Below are 15,848 nucleotides of genomic sequence, written 5' to 3'. Positions count from 1 at the left end.
CCATTATTCATGATGATTCACGCATACTGTGTTTCTTGACAAAAAGTGTCTTACAAAATTTAAATCTCTCTATTGTTTTATATGAACAAGCAGGCAGCATAATTTTTACATAATTTTGAAGCAAAAACTCTAGTCTACAATCTCCAATACCCATAAGTCTTGTGAACACAGATTTAATATTTAATATCTTTATTTCAGTGACTTAAGTTTTTTGTTTTTTCAATAACCACGCATAAATTTTATTCCTTCAAAAACACAAACATGTACATACATGTTCCTCACATATTATGGTAGCCTAGTTTGTGCTGAATACAGTGTAATGACACTTTTGTCATTTATATGTTTATGAACAACTGAAAAAAGCACGAATGTCAGCAGAGCATGTCAAAACTTCTCCTGAGGGTTAAACAAATATTCCTGTTTGACTCCTTCTGGGCTCTGCCTACAACTCCCGCACTCGATTGCATCTAATCTTAATGGTGGCTGCGGGACTCGAGATGTAGAGAGTAGGAGTTTAACTTTCATCCCTCAAGAGAGAGTAAGCCTGGGTGGAACAAAAACACAGCAAACACATCACACAATGCACATTTGACTCCTTCTGGAGTGAATTGAGCTAAATACAAATGCAAGAATCATGCAAAAACAGCTATGAATGCATCACTATGTGTACCTTCAGCCCTCCCAAGAGCCGAACAGGCTTGTGCAAACGCTAACTACTATCCCTCAGGAGAGAACAGAAAAGGCCAAGCTCCTTACCTGTCTTTGTAGATAGTTATGCAAATGCATCCTACCCAGCACATTCCAGCATCTTCGATGTGTCAAAAGTATTCCACCCAACCGCACGTCCCACATCCATAACAAGGACGATGTGAACAGAGCAGTCATTTAGAAATCCTCACAATGCGCATATTCAGCTCCCTCGAGAACTAATCTCGCATGCTCCTCACTCATACACAAAGCAGACGCTTCCTGCAAAAACTTGGCAGAATATTTGTCCATGATAATTGTGTTCACACGTACGCAGACATACGTCTCCTGAAGACAAAAGAAATTGTTGACGTGTACTACAGGTGCCCTCTTGTACTCATGGTCGCACACGTAGCCACGTCACGGGCTGTTGCCGACCAATGACATTGTCGCATTTGAATCTCATGCTTAAGACACCGAGACACTGTAGGCGTTCCCCAATGTGTCTTCGGACACAGTGCAAGTTCCCATTTGAAAGGGAAAATTACTTGTCACACAATTTCAAACACCAGAACCACACACCAAATCTGCAAAACCGTACACTAATTCTCAGCCTTCGACTCAAGTTTTCAATTTCATGAAACACTTTTTGCAAAAAACAACACCCAATTCTGTATGTGACACACAAAAATCTACCAGAAAGTATCTTGATTTCCTTTTTCAAACACAACCATTGTTTCTGTCCAGTTACACAGGGTTGATGTATTTATTTTCTTTCGTACTGTGTAATACTGTATTTGCAACCGCAAATGCTTACAGTTAAAAAAACAAACAAACAAACAAAAAAACTTTGCTTTCGTGTTTACCATGAATTTTTCAACATCTCTCTGCCAATTACTTTCAGTCTTGTACAGAAATGTACATAGGAGCGCATGAAAGAAGAGTTTTAGGTTTTGAATAATTGTGTGTATATGGTATATATCCAAAAATAGAATATTTTATATTATATTTATATTTTAACATAAGAGAAATGTTTGCTTTTGAGATGTAATTGTGATATTGTGAATGCAGTTCTTCATTTTGCAAGAGATGTGAGGCATTTTGCATTTTTTGTGTGCAATTCTTGGATTTGTTTGTAAAGTTTTGAAAATGTGTGCAAGCAGTTGAAAAAAAACAAACAAACAAACAAAAACAAAAAACTGTAAATAGGCAGGCCTTAAGGTAGCCAATGATGTGCTGTTTTTAAGTAACATCACATTTGAATGTCCTTCCAAAACTCTCTTTCCCACTCTCACCCTTACATGGAAAACACCTGTTGAAGTGATCCAGAAATTGCTCTATTAACCTCATTTCTAAACATCACTTCTCAAGGGGGATTTATTTTTATTTTTTTTGCAGTATCTATGGTATGTAAATTAGATATTTTTATTCACAAATCATCTTTGTCTAACATAGTTTTACTGTAAATTGAGACAATGTCATTTCAGTATGGCAAAGCTGTACCACAATGGAATTGCAGTAATGTATTTCCCTATTGGGATTTTTTTGTTTTATTTTTTTTTTATAGATAGTAGCATCAATAATGATTGCAGTTATTTATTTATTCATTTGAAGTATTTATTGTAGTATACTATAGTTGTATTTATGTATAAATAACAAAATTATTTCTTCTTTTCAGAAAATGAATGTAGCAATATTTTATGGAAAGGGAATAGTGCAGAGTTAGCTCTTCCATGTGATGACAGTGAGGATGTGTTAGCTATTTTTTGAAGGTTAAATTATATGGATCAACTTATTTTTAGTTGGAATGAGTTCCAAGTATATAAATCTATCAATTTCTAAAAGGACTGTGCATTTAAACAGAAAAGAGTATCATTTTATAGAATTTAATAGAAAAACTACTTTTTGAACATTTTTCATTGTGGTACAGCATTGCAATATGGAAACGTTTCCCTAAGTACTCCCACAAAAAAATCTTATTTTCATTTTGATTTGTATAACTGAAGCTATTTCAAGTAATACAAAAAAAAAAAATCATGGTTAGAACGTAAATCATACAGAGGGTTAAAATCACTAGAAATCAGATACATAGAGCATTTATTTTATTTTTATTTTGTGTCCACAATTGGAGTAAACAAACTTCATTCTACTTACAAAAGCACATCTTATGGCATCTTTTTATTTTCACTTCTTTCACAAAGTTTTCAACTATTTCAGCTGCCACATTGGTGACTTTCTGTATAGTACACTTGCATTTTGTTTTTCTGACGTGCAGCATACTGTATATCATGCACATATGTTCATATATATCCATACTTTGCAATCATACTTTGGTTCACACTTCTCTCTTTTCAGATCATTACCACATTTTGTGAGCTGCTGAACTGAGAAGACAAAAACAGAGGAGATGAATAACTTCACCACACCTGAAACATCTACAAACTTCACAACCCAGTCCTTTGGGCTAATGGACTGTCTGGAAATCTGTGTGTACAGCATCAATTTGTTTTTTAGTCTTCCTACACACTGCTATGTTATATGGCTCATCATCACAGGAACAGGAACTGTAGTTGCATCAGAGTTCTTCAACCTCAATCTCTGTGTTTGTGAGCTTGGTATCTGTCTGAATAGTTTGGTCTTTATACTATCAAGGTGGATTTCAAGTCTTGAGATATTAGATTTGTTTTTAATAGGACTTACATTCACTGGTCGTCCTCTGTTTCAGTGTCTGATGTGTGCTGAGCGTTACTTGGCAGTGGTTCATCCTGTAACCTTTTTGAAGTTCAAACCTCTCAGATATAGAGTGATCTGCTGCACTGCTATATGGATGATTAGTCTCGGCTCCTGTTTTGTCTGCATGTATAATTTAGCCTCAAAATATTTTAGTGCACATGGATGGTTCTTGACCATGCAGCTTACACTGGTCATCTCCATCCAGTTGTTTTGTCTTGTGGCTGTTCTCAGAGCTCTGAAGCAGTCAGGACCAGGAGAGAGAAGAAGAGAGAGAGAAAACCACATCAAGACAAGAGCATTTAATCTAATTCTCATAACAACTGTGAACATGATTATCCTATACTTGCCATTTGCAATCACAGGAATCTCTGTCATTCTGACAGCAGACAATTCTCCAACAGTTTGGATCACTGGTTCGACTTGTTTTATTCTGGCTGGTTTTGTTCAGCCTGTTCTTTATCTGCACCGTGTTGGAAAACTCTCCTGCCTCTGTTCATCAAAAAATCTTGTAATATTTTACCTACTTAAGTTACTAAATCTACATATTGTTACTTGGTAAATATCTTACTGTTTATGCAATTTTCTTCAGCTGTCCACTATAATGAACACAAATGGCAACACTGTATCAAAATCCTAACATGTATGAGTGTGATAAACATGAATGGATAATGGTAAAATTATTATTATGTAAAATTATGGCCATTTTATCACATATTAAGCAATGACTGTATCTTTGTAGATAGGTTGATGTCCATATTATTCGCTCATACTTTTATTCTGTGGGACTTTTTGTGTCTGTATGTCAGCAGCATTTGAAATCACTGCCCATAATTATTCTTGAGAAAGCAATAAGTTTTGTCTATTTAAAATGGTTGTCAGTCAAACATGTGTTAAACACAGTAAGCGTCTCAAATAGTTGCAAAATAATATTCTTGACTTTTTTTTTTCTGATGAAATGTAGTTTTTTTTTTTTGTTTTTTTTTTTTTAAACGTGTAATCTGTTGAAGTAAGAAAACAAGGGCACACAAATTAAAAAAAAAAAAAAAAAAAAAATGTCACCTTTCCTTTTTCGAGGCTTTCCACTGAGATTGTTGTATTAAACTTGACATCCTATCATAACAGCTGATTAAAGAATTTATCTCTTTGCATATTTTGCATATTTGGTGTTGATTGAGTGGCAGGTGTGCTGGCCAGTGTCAGAAATATAGAAAAATTCTTTATGGATGTATGGACCATTTTTCTACTGTATAAAAATATCACATTAATTTAGCTGGTGTGAGTCTATGTCTCAGTCTATGTCTCAGTTTTTATGTTAAAGTCAGCTGATCAATGTAAAATGTGGCTCGGTGCACACTTTTAAAGTCAAATTAATTTGGTAAAGTTTAGAGAAAATTCAAGACAAAAGGTGTCAAAAGAACACAATTTATTGTTCAAACTTAACTGAATTTATGTTTGCATCACCACATTTAAAAATTGTCAAATCAATGTCAATAAAGTATTCCAACTTTTCAGTCTGCTTTTTTACTTCTTCTTTCAATCATTTTATAATTTAAACATTTGCATATCTGGTGTTTCATATGACATGAAGCCAGTTACAACCCCCCAATACAATACAACCATACCAACGTTCAACCCCCCAGAGTTGAAACCAAATCTACGCCCTTGCGTGTAGCAGATAAAGTTGTACACATCTATTCTTCTGACAGCAGTGCAGTCAGTCTGTAAAACAAAGCACAGAGATTTACACACATCCAGAGAGACTGGACATTCACTCTTCAGGTGATAAAAATCTGTTTTAGCTGTTGTTTAGATGTTTAAGCTCTGGTTATTTGAGTTTAAATTGGAAACTTTCTTGAACTACATACTGGTTCATTTATGCCTCTCTTTTTTTCCATATAGACCACATTTTAAAAATTACATATCTTTTTTGGGTTACTGAGCTGAGAAAGCAAATACAGAGGAGATGATTAACTCTACAGTGAATTTCATCACACCTGAAATATCTAATTCAATTTGGCACATGGACAGTCTGGAAATCTGTGTGTACAGCATCAATTTGTTTTTTTAGTCTTCCTACACACTCCTATGTTTTATGGCTCATCATCACAGGAACAGGAAGTGTAGTTACATCAGAGTTCTTCAACCTCAATCTCTGTGTTTGTGAGATTGATATCAGTCTGCATAGTTTGGTCTTTATACTATCAAGGTGGTTTACACGTCTCTCAAGATTTGAACTGTTTTTAGAAGGACTCTCCTACACTGGTCGTCCTCTGTTTCAGTGTCTGATGTGTGTTGAGTGTTATCTGGCAGTGGTTCATCCTGTAACCTTTCTGAAGTACAAACCTCTCAGATATAGAGTGATCTGCTGCACTGCAGCCTGGATAATTATTCTTGGCTCTTGTTTGAGTTGCATGATCTATTTAGTTTTGCAAAACAAATATATATATATATATATACATGACTCTCGTCGATACAGATGGTACTGGTACTCTCCATCCAGTTGTTTTGTCTTGTGGCTGTTCTCAGAGCTCTGAAGCAGTCAGGACCAGGAGAGAGAAGGATAGAGAGAGAGGAGGAAAACCACATGAAGAGAAGAGCATTTAATATTATCCTAATAACTACTGTAAGCATGGTTATCACATATGTCCCACAAACAATTACAGGATTCTGTGAAGTTTTGACATCCAACAGTACTCCAACAATCTGGTTTACTGCTTTAACTTGTTTCATTATGGCTGGTTTTGTTCAGCCTGTTCTTTTTCTGCACCGCTCTAGAAAACTTTCCTGCCTCTGTTCGTCATAAAGTTTGTACTACATTAAGTTACTAAATCATGTGAAAATTATTGATAACTTTTAATAATGTGTGAGAAAGTAGAAATGCAACACATGGGTCAAGGTCAAGGTCTGTGTACATTTCTGATGATTGTGATTCCAGTGCATTTGTCAACTCTGTGTCACAATAAATAGTATGTGTAAATGTACCTTGTCATAGATTTTCATATTACTGACAAAGGCCAAATTGTGATGGCTAAACGACTGGGTCAGAGCATCTCCAGAACTGCAGCTCTTGTGGGGTGTTCCTGGTCAGCAGTGGTCAGTGTCTATCAAAAGTAATCCAAGGAAGGAACAGTGGTGAACCTGCAACAGGGTCATGGGCGGCCAAGGCTCAAATTCCTCAAGAGGTTAATGCTGGTTCTGATAAAAAGGTGTCAGAATACACAATGCATCTCAGTTTATTGTGTATAGGGCTGCATACTCTCTAAAAAATGCTGGGTTGTTTCAACCAAATTTGGGTTAAATATGGACAAAGCCAACAGTTGGGTTAAAAATTTAATGAAAAAATGTAATCCAATGACTGGTTTTGTCCATATTTGAACCAAATTTGGTTTGAAACAACCCTGCATTTTTTAGAGTGTAGCAGCAGACCAGTCTGGGTGCCCATGCTGACCCTGTCCACTGCTGACTTGGCTTCCAAATTCCTCAGATCTCAATCCAATTGAGCATATGTGGGCTGAACAAACACACAACTTACAGGACTTAAAGGATCTTGGTGCAGATACCACAGCACACATTCAGGGGTCTAGCGGATTCCATGCCTTGACGGGTCAGGCCTGTTTTGGTAGCAAAATGGGGACCCTATTAGGAAGGTGGTCATAATGTTATGCCTGATCGGTATATATACACACTATATTGACAAAAGTTTTGGGACGCCTGCCTTTGCGTGTACACGAGCTTTAACTCCCTCTGGTCAGCGGTCACGCCGGCGTGATCACCGCGTTTTTTTTCTAACTAGTGTGAAAGAGACTCAAAATACTCTGTCAATGTTGCACATACAATTAAGAGCTATACACCATTTTAATCTGTGGAATATCTTCTTTTATTTGTGTACACTCAGAGTAAAAACAAAATGTTGTGCTTTTTGTAAAATAAAGAAAACTAACATGATGCGTGATCTCTCGTCTCCCTCTGAACGAACTCCAATCTGATAGTTCTCAGAAAATGAACTGTAACTTATGAATACTAATGACAAAAAAAATGACACATATGTCTGAAGAAACGTTGAAATGTCAGGTTTTAAATCGTACAAGTCAAATCGAAAACAAACATTCTGTGTTTATGTAATCTGTATGAAAAGAGAGCCATGTCAGAAATCCGTGATTCAGCTCATTATCCGCTAATGCGGCCACGCCCACGGAGCCAGCGCTATTCAGACGCAAATTCTGAGTCAATACATGCATACATCGTCTCAATCGTGTATTTATTGTCTTGAAAAGTGTTTTGAATAGCCATAGTTAGCGATCTCTGGCCTCTGTTAGTTCAGTTATTTCCTGGATTGCCTATTCTTCTTTAGCATTGGCATTTGTGGACTAAAAGTGCACAGAGCGCCCACCGGCTGCAAGTATGAATTGTAAACAGTATCCAGCGTTCATAGTGATAACAATAAATATTGAATAAATATTACTCCTCTGTATAGAAAATTGACATAAACATGAGAATCCATCAATATTTCTCCAAATGTGCATGCTTTTAAGCTAAAAGCCTATATGAAATGCCATAGAGGTAACATAACTGTTCAGACACTTTGTATCATAGAAATGCATTATATTTTTATAATAGAATACCATTATTTTAAATTGTAATAATATTTCACAGTATTGCTGTTTTTTCTGTATGTTTGATTTACATTATGATGAGCTGAGTCATGATCAACAGGGTTTTTTCACAGCCTACCTGACTGAAAGAGCTCATTATTTATGCAGGTCATTAGAGCTCTTTATGCAATTATTTTGTCTTCTCAGGTGAGAATCACCCATTATTCATGATTATTCACGCCTCCACGCATACTGTGTTTCTTGACCAAAGATGTTTTAGAAAATTTAAATCTCTCTATTGTTTTATATGAAGGAGTAGGAATGATAATTTTTACATAATTTTGAAGCAAAAACTCTAGTCTACAACCTCAAATACCCAGAAGTCTTGTGAACAGATTTAATATATATTTTTGGCTTTATTTCAGTGACTTAAGTTTTTTGTTTTTTCAATAACCACGCATAAACGTTATTCCTTCAAAAACACAAACATGTACATACATGTTCCTCACATATTATTGTAGCCTAGTTTGTGCTGAATACAGTGTAATGACACTTTTTCCATTAATATGTTTATGAACAACTGAAAAAAGTACAAATGTCAGGGCTTGTCAAAACTTCTCCAGGCCCCAAATCAGCCTCAGACCCCTGAGGGTTAATGATATCCCATTCTTAATCCGTTGGGTTTAATATGGAGTTGGCCCACCCTTTGCAGCTATTACAGCTTCAACTCTTCTGGGAACCTTTCCACAAGGTGTAGGAGTGTGTTTATGGGAATTTTTGACCATTCTTCTAGAAGCGCATTTGTGAGGTCAGGCAGTGATGTTGGTGAGAAGGCCTGGCTCACAGTCTCTGCTCTAATTCATCCCACACCATAATCCCCCCTCCACCAAACTTTACACTTGGCACAATACGGTCAGGCAAGTACCGTTCTCCTGGCAACTGCCAAACCCAGACTTGTCCATCGGATTGCCAGACAGAGAAGCATGATTTGTCACTCTAGAGAACATGCCTCCACTTCAGTCCAGTGGCGGCGTGCTTTACACCACTGCATCCGACGCTTTGCATTGCACTTGGTGATGTAAGGCTTGGATGCAGCTGTTCGACCATGGAAACCCATTCCATGAAGCTCTCTACGCATTGTTCTTGAGCTGATCTGAAAGCCACATGAAGTTTGGAGGTCTGTACACTCTAAAAAATTCTGGGTTAAAAACAACCCAAGTTGGGTTGAAAATGGACAAACCCAGCAATTGGGTTGTTTTAACCCAGCGGTTGGGTTAAATGTTTGCCCAACGTGCTGGGTAGTTTTATTTAACTCAACTGTTGTATAAAAATGACTGTATTGCTTGCTTAAAATGAACCCAAAATATGCTGGAAATTAACATTCATTAATATGTTTAATAAATGAGCATTTATTAATAAGATAATGAATAATAAACAATAAACATTTATTAAATTGCTTATTAATAAATGTACACCTTTTGATTATTATTGTTGCCTCTAGTAATTATGTGTCTGATTTTTAATTTCTCACCTATTTTGGATTCATTTTAAGCCAGCCATATAGTCATTTTTAATCAGTAGTTGGGTTAAATAAAACTACCCAGCAGGTTGGGCAAACATTTAACCCAACCACTGGGTTAAAACAACCCAATTGCTGGGTTTGTCCATTTTCAACCCAACTTGGGTTGTTTTTAACCAAACATTTTTTAGAGTGTAGCAATTGACTCTGCAGAAAGTTGGCGACTTCTGCACACTGTGCACCTCATCATGCTCTGACCCCGCTCTGTGATTTTACGTGGCCTCCACTTCATGGCTGAGTTGCTGTTGTTCCCAATTGCTTCCACTTTGTTATGATACCACTAACAGTTGACTGTAGAATATTTAGTAATGAGGACATTTCATGAATGGACTTATTGCACAGGCGCCAACCTATCATGGTGCCACGCTTGAATTCACTGAGTTCCTGAGAGCGACCCATTCTTTCACACATGTTTGTAGAATCAGTCTGCATGCCTAGGTGATTGATTTTATTCACCTGTGGCCATGGAAGTGATTGGAACGCCTGAATTCAATGATTTGAAGGGATGTACCAATACTTTTGGCAATATAGTGTATACATATATATATATATATATATATATATATATATATATATATATATATATATATTACTGTGTTCATGCAGTTTTGTTCAAGGGCAGGTTCATTACAATAAGCTATTGAGAAAAATGCTATTTTATTAAACAGATCAATTTAATTGAACTTAGTTCAAGAGGAATGTGATTCAAATTAAATTTTGCCTACAATTACTGAAGGTTAATATTACTTTCGTTTAAATTCACGGTTACTCAAATAACAGATGTTTTTACCAAAAGGGACAAGCTATTTACTAGATAAGAGCCAACAATACTCACAATACTGCAATAATATGTACTATTAAGCTAGTAGAAGCATTAATGGAAATCCAGAAAGATGTCATTTAATAATGGTGTCCTCTGGTTATTTGCTTTTAGAATTGGGAGCTTTGTAGAATTAACAGGTTGGCTTGATGAAATCTAAATTACCTGATACATTTCCACTCTGCTCTTCTTACAGTAAATCACAGTTTCAATTTTATATATTTTGTGAGCTGAAATGAACAACTCTATAATGAACTTCACCACACCTGAACCATCTACACACTCCTCAACTCAGCTCTTTGGGCCACTGGACATTCTGGAAATGTGTATGTACACCTTCAATTTCCTGTTTGGTCTTCCTACACACTCATATGTGATCTGGCTCATCATGACAGGAAAAGGAAGTGGAGTTGCATCAGAGTTCTTAATCCTTAATCTCTTTGTTTGTGAGATTGAAAACTCTCTGAATGGTTTGATCTTTACACTCTCAGTTTGGTTTGCAAGTCTCAGGACACTAGAAACTTTTTTAATACGATTTACCGTCACTGGTCATCCTCTGTTTCAGGGTCTGATATCTTTTGAGCGTTACCTGCAGTGGTTCATCCTGTAACCTTTCTGAAGTACAAACCTCTCAGATATAGAGTGATCTGCTGCACTGCGGCCTGGATAATCACTCTTGGATCCTGTTTGTATGGCATGTTTACTATAATCTCACAAAACATAGCACATGTATGGTTTATGTCAGTGGAGCTGACACTGGTCCTCTTCATCCAGTTGTTTTGTCTTGTGGCTGTTCTCAGAGCTCTGAAGCAGTCAGGACCAGGAGCGAGAAGAAGAAAAGAGAGAGAGGAGGAAAACCACATGAAGAGAAGAGCGTTTTATCTCATTCTGATAACTACTGTAAACTCGAGTATCTTATATGTCCCATTTACCAGCACAGCTTTATTTACCATCCTGTCAGGAAAGAATATTAGGGTGGTTTGGTTAAATAGTTTGACTTATTATTTCCTGGCTGGTTTTGTTCAGCCTGTTCTTTATGTGCGGCACACTGGAAAACTCTCCTGCCTCTGTGCTCCATAAAATCACTGCATATATTTCTTCAGTTTTGTGCTAGAATTAGCATATTAACATTATGTCAAGAATTGTTTTTGATTGCGATTCCTGTGTACATATATTTATGACTGTATATATTTATGAATGTCTGTGCTGCAGTGAAAAGCCTGTGTGCACATTTCTGTGGTATCTATACTGCATCAAAAGCAGCTTCTATGCTATATGTTCTGTGCTGGCTGTTACGTTGTTGCTATTATTTTGAGTTTCCAATAAAACACTTCATCATTTATTCACAAAAAGCCTATTATTGCATTTAACCTGAAATATTGTTATTTTTACTGCCATCATTTTTAAATACTTGGTGGTCTAAATATTTGCATATCAGGTGTTCATTGAGTGGCAACTGTGTGCTGGCCAGTGTCCAAAAAAGATTATTTATGAACAAATTTACCTTTTTCTGACAATATACTGGGCATATATATATATATATATATATATACACTATCCACTATATAAAAAAACGTGAAGTTCATAGTTTGTGAAAGTTCAAATGTTGAGATGGTTGTAAAATAAAATAAAAAAATAAAGGTTTATTCTGAAATAAATGATGGATACTTGCTATTGTTATCTATGCACTAAGGGACAATTATTTCAATTGTGTGTATAAATTGTGCCTTGGTGAACAATTTCAAACCCAATAAGTTATATTTGAACCTTTAATTTGTTTACTTTGAATATTTGCATATCTGGTGTTTTATGTGACGTCTAAAGATGAAGTCTTGCACTTATATTCTTATTACAGCTGTGAAGTCAGTCTACAAAACAGCAGAGAAGAATATACTAGAGATCAAAACTCTAGAAAGACCAGAAATTCACTCTTCAGGTGATGAACTCCTCATTTTGATTCAATTTCTTGTTTTTACAGTTATTAAGAAGAAGTGTTGATTTGATTTTAGGAAAAAATAAATAAGTAAATAGAAATTGAGCACTTTTTACTTAATTGAAAAGAAGAAATCACTTTTGGCCAGTTAACATAGGCTGAAGATATGAAATCAGTTAAGTACTACTGAATTTTTAGAAACCATATTTTGAAATAATTTAATGTTGGTTTGCTCTGATTATTTCAGTTTTAATTTAGTATTTAATTACCTGCCCTTCTCATTTCTCATTGATCACAGCTACATAATGATTTTTGTGTGAGCTGAAAGAAGACAAACACAGAGGAGATGAATAACTCTACAGTGAACTTCACCACACCTGAAGCATCTACAAACTCCACAACTCAGTCCATTGGACTTCTGGACAGTCTGGAAATCTGTGTTTACAGCATCAGTTTTCTGTTTGGTCTTCCTACACACATCTATGTTATATGGCTCATCATCACAGGAGCAGGAAGTGGAGTTGCATCAGAGTTCTTCATCCTCAATTTCTCTATTTCTGAGGCTGGTTTCTGCGTGAATTGTTTGACCTTTGTACTGTCAGTGTGGTTTTCATTTATAGTGCAATTTAAACTATTTTTAGTAGGACTAATCACTACTGGTCGTCCTCTTTTTCAGAGTCTGATCTGTGTTGAGCGTTATCTGGCAGTGGTTCATCCTGTAACCTTTCTGAAGTACAAACCTCTCAGATATAGAGTGATCTGCTGCACTGTGGTCTGGATAATTATTTTTGGTTCCTGTTTGTGCTGCATGTATACTATAGACGAACACAACATTGTTCATATGTGGTTCTTGTCACTGCAGTTCCTCCTCTTCTTCTTCATCCAGTTGTTTTGTCTTGTGGCTGTTCTCAGAGCTCTGAAGCAGTCAGGACCAGGAGAGAGAGGGAGAGCGAGAGTAGAAGAAAACTACAAGAAGAGAAGAGCGTTTTATCTCATTCTAATAACTACTGTGACCATGGTTATCACATATATTCCATATAGTATTGGAGGATTTTTTACCATTGCCAGAACAAAGCTTATTCCTGCATATTGGTTTCCTGGTTTGGTTTGTTATGTGCTGTCTGGTTTTGTTCAGCCTGTTCTTTATCTTCACCGCACTGGAAAACTCTCCTGCCCTGTCTCTTATAAGACCTGCTATTTTAATATAATATGAAATTAAATTACACAAATATTACTTGGAACTTTTACTTGGGAAAATTGTAAATCACTTTTGTATTCTTGCAGCTGATTTTTCACCGTCTAAAAATTAAGGTTTTAGTAGGGTTTTTTTTTAATCTTATGTCATTTTATATGTTATGTATTTGCAGTTTTGGGACTCTTTGTCATTCACTGTTTATTCTGTGAGTTGCAGCACCATAAACTGAATTATAGCTGTATATTTGGTTGTTCAAGTCAGATTTATTCTGATTGTGTTTAACAGATGAATGAGTGGTTACCATTAGTATATGGTTTGTTTTTTCAATAAAAAAAAAAAAATCAATGGCCCAGTGTCACCTTTTCCATTAGCATTGCCAAAGAGGTTATTGCATCAAACTTGACATCTTGCCATAACCCAGATTTATATTGTTTGTCTTTTCATTGTCAAAGTTTTTAAATGCTCACTATAATAGTTTGCATATCAGGCGCTGAATGAGTGATATCTGCTGGCCAGTATCAGATTAAGATTGAATCTTTGAATCATCACTTATTTTATCATATTACAAAGATGGAAACTGAAGTTACACAATTGTCAGCTAGAATGTAAATAATGTTTTACACATTTTTACACAACAAAACACAGAACAGAGATTTATATACATCTTTAATCTTTAAGCTATTAATATTAAATTTATTTAACTTGCTGTCTGCAGTGGAGGGGCTCGAGGAAGCAGTTTCAACTCAAGCTTTTTAGATATGCCCCCCAGTGGGACTATTAATGTTTGGAAGATGAGTCGGGTAGCATGATGCCTAAATTATGTTGGTGGAGTTGGGGAGGTGGAGGGATGCCAAAACAGCTGATGCTGGTGCAAGGTGAATGGCTGCTTATATGCTCCTGCAGTTAATTGAAAGATTCCTCACTCCTCCCAAAATTACGTTTAGGGATTTTACTTCACGAGTTTGATTGCCTAGTTAATCTTTAAGCTATTAAGGTTAATTGCCATGCAAGACTCTGAAGTACGGAAGACTTAAAGGCACTGCTGTTAATCTATACCAGGGGTGCCCAACCCTATTCCTGGAGATCTACCTTCCTGCAGGGTTCAGCTCCAGCCCTGCTCAACACACCTGTCTGTAATTATCAAGTGCTCCTGAAGATCTTAATTAGCTGATTCAGGTGTGTTTTATGAGGGTTGGAGCTAAACTTTGCAGGTAGGTAGATCTCCAGGGACAGTGTTGGGTACCCCTGAACTAAAGTACCATATCATTTGTGTTGTGAAACTAACTAACTACCTGTATGGTATGTAATGTAGGGATTATTTTTATCCCAGGATTATACCCCTTATTTTCTGGGGTTTATTATAACCCTTATTCAGTGCAGTTTATGGCAACTGTATTGGGGCATTGGGTAGTATGTGATGTATGGGCTATTTTACATCAGAATTACACCCTTTATACAGTACAACTTATTGCAACCGTACTGGGGTGTTAGGACCCACTCAGGCCGCAGATTAATCAGACCCGCTGACCTCTCTAACACCTCTTCCAGGTGTTTTGTAATGTCCTTCAGATTATATTGATAAAGCTGATCTTCTGCTGTAGAATCACAGTGCTGCTGTAATCAATAATGTAAATCTAACTCAGAGATTGGGCTCTAAATGAGTTCATTGATTCAGATCAAATAATGATTATATGAAAACATAACCATCACCACTTGATTATCTTTTCTCTTTGCTTGTCTGGCTGTTATAACTCAGTTACAGCAGCCCAAATAAATTCTAATATTAAAAAGTGAAGGGTCATCTCTGTGATGGTGTCTTAAAAATTGTGCTTTTTCTCCTTTGGTGATTCTGCTTGTTAACATCAGGTGTCTTCAATAATGGTCATTCATCACTCAATTAATCACTTATTTATCTCATTAACTTTAACACCGCTTCAGTGGGTGGAAAAAAAAATATGGCAGGACTTTTACTTTCTGAGCCCTGGACTTTCCTCCTCTGCACGATACCTCCGCAGCCGATCCGCCACAGAGTCCTTTTGCTGTGTGGGTTATCAGTTTCGGTATATGTTTTGTGAGCTGCTGAACTGACTCAAACACAGAAGAGATGAATAACTCTTCAGTGAACTTCACCACACCTGAAACATCTACAAATTCCACAACCCAATCTATAATGGAAATTCTGGAAATATGTGTGTACAGCATTGATCTTCCTACACACTCTTATATGGATCATCATCACAATGAAAGTAACAAATATTCTGTCTGTTTCTATCCAGTTATTTAGAATAAAAAGGATGTGTGCTGTATGT

At 36.3% G+C, this 15,848-nt stretch overlaps 2 protein-coding genes across 2 annotated transcripts; both read left to right on the top strand.

The window, feature by feature from the left end:
* The first annotated feature begins 2,882 nt into the window (after window positions 1-2,882).
* On the top strand, window positions 2,883-3,979 carry LOC125252313 (chemokine XC receptor 1-like). The gene has a single exon (XM_048165497.1). It carries the CDS (start codon window positions 3,095-3,097, stop codon window positions 3,977-3,979), a length of 885 nt encoding a protein of 294 aa, XP_048021454.1. The 5' UTR covers window positions 2,883-3,094.
* Window positions 3,980-12,675: 8,696 nt separating this feature from the next.
* On the top strand, window positions 12,676-13,806 carry LOC125252245 (uracil nucleotide/cysteinyl leukotriene receptor-like). Its single transcript, XM_048165420.1, has one exon. The coding sequence runs from the start codon at window positions 12,691-12,693 to the stop codon at window positions 13,555-13,557; it is 867 nt and encodes a 288-aa protein (XP_048021377.1). The 5' UTR covers window positions 12,676-12,690; the 3' UTR covers window positions 13,558-13,806.
* The last annotated feature ends 2,042 nt before the right edge of the window (window positions 13,807-15,848 follow it).

Source organism: Megalobrama amblycephala, linkage group LG18 (genome assembly GCF_018812025.1).
Source record: "Megalobrama amblycephala isolate DHTTF-2021 linkage group LG18, ASM1881202v1, whole genome shotgun sequence".
NCBI classification, from domain to species: Eukaryota; Metazoa; Chordata; class Actinopteri; order Cypriniformes; family Xenocyprididae; genus Megalobrama; species Megalobrama amblycephala.
This window is presented reverse-complemented; position numbering and strand designations above follow the sequence as displayed.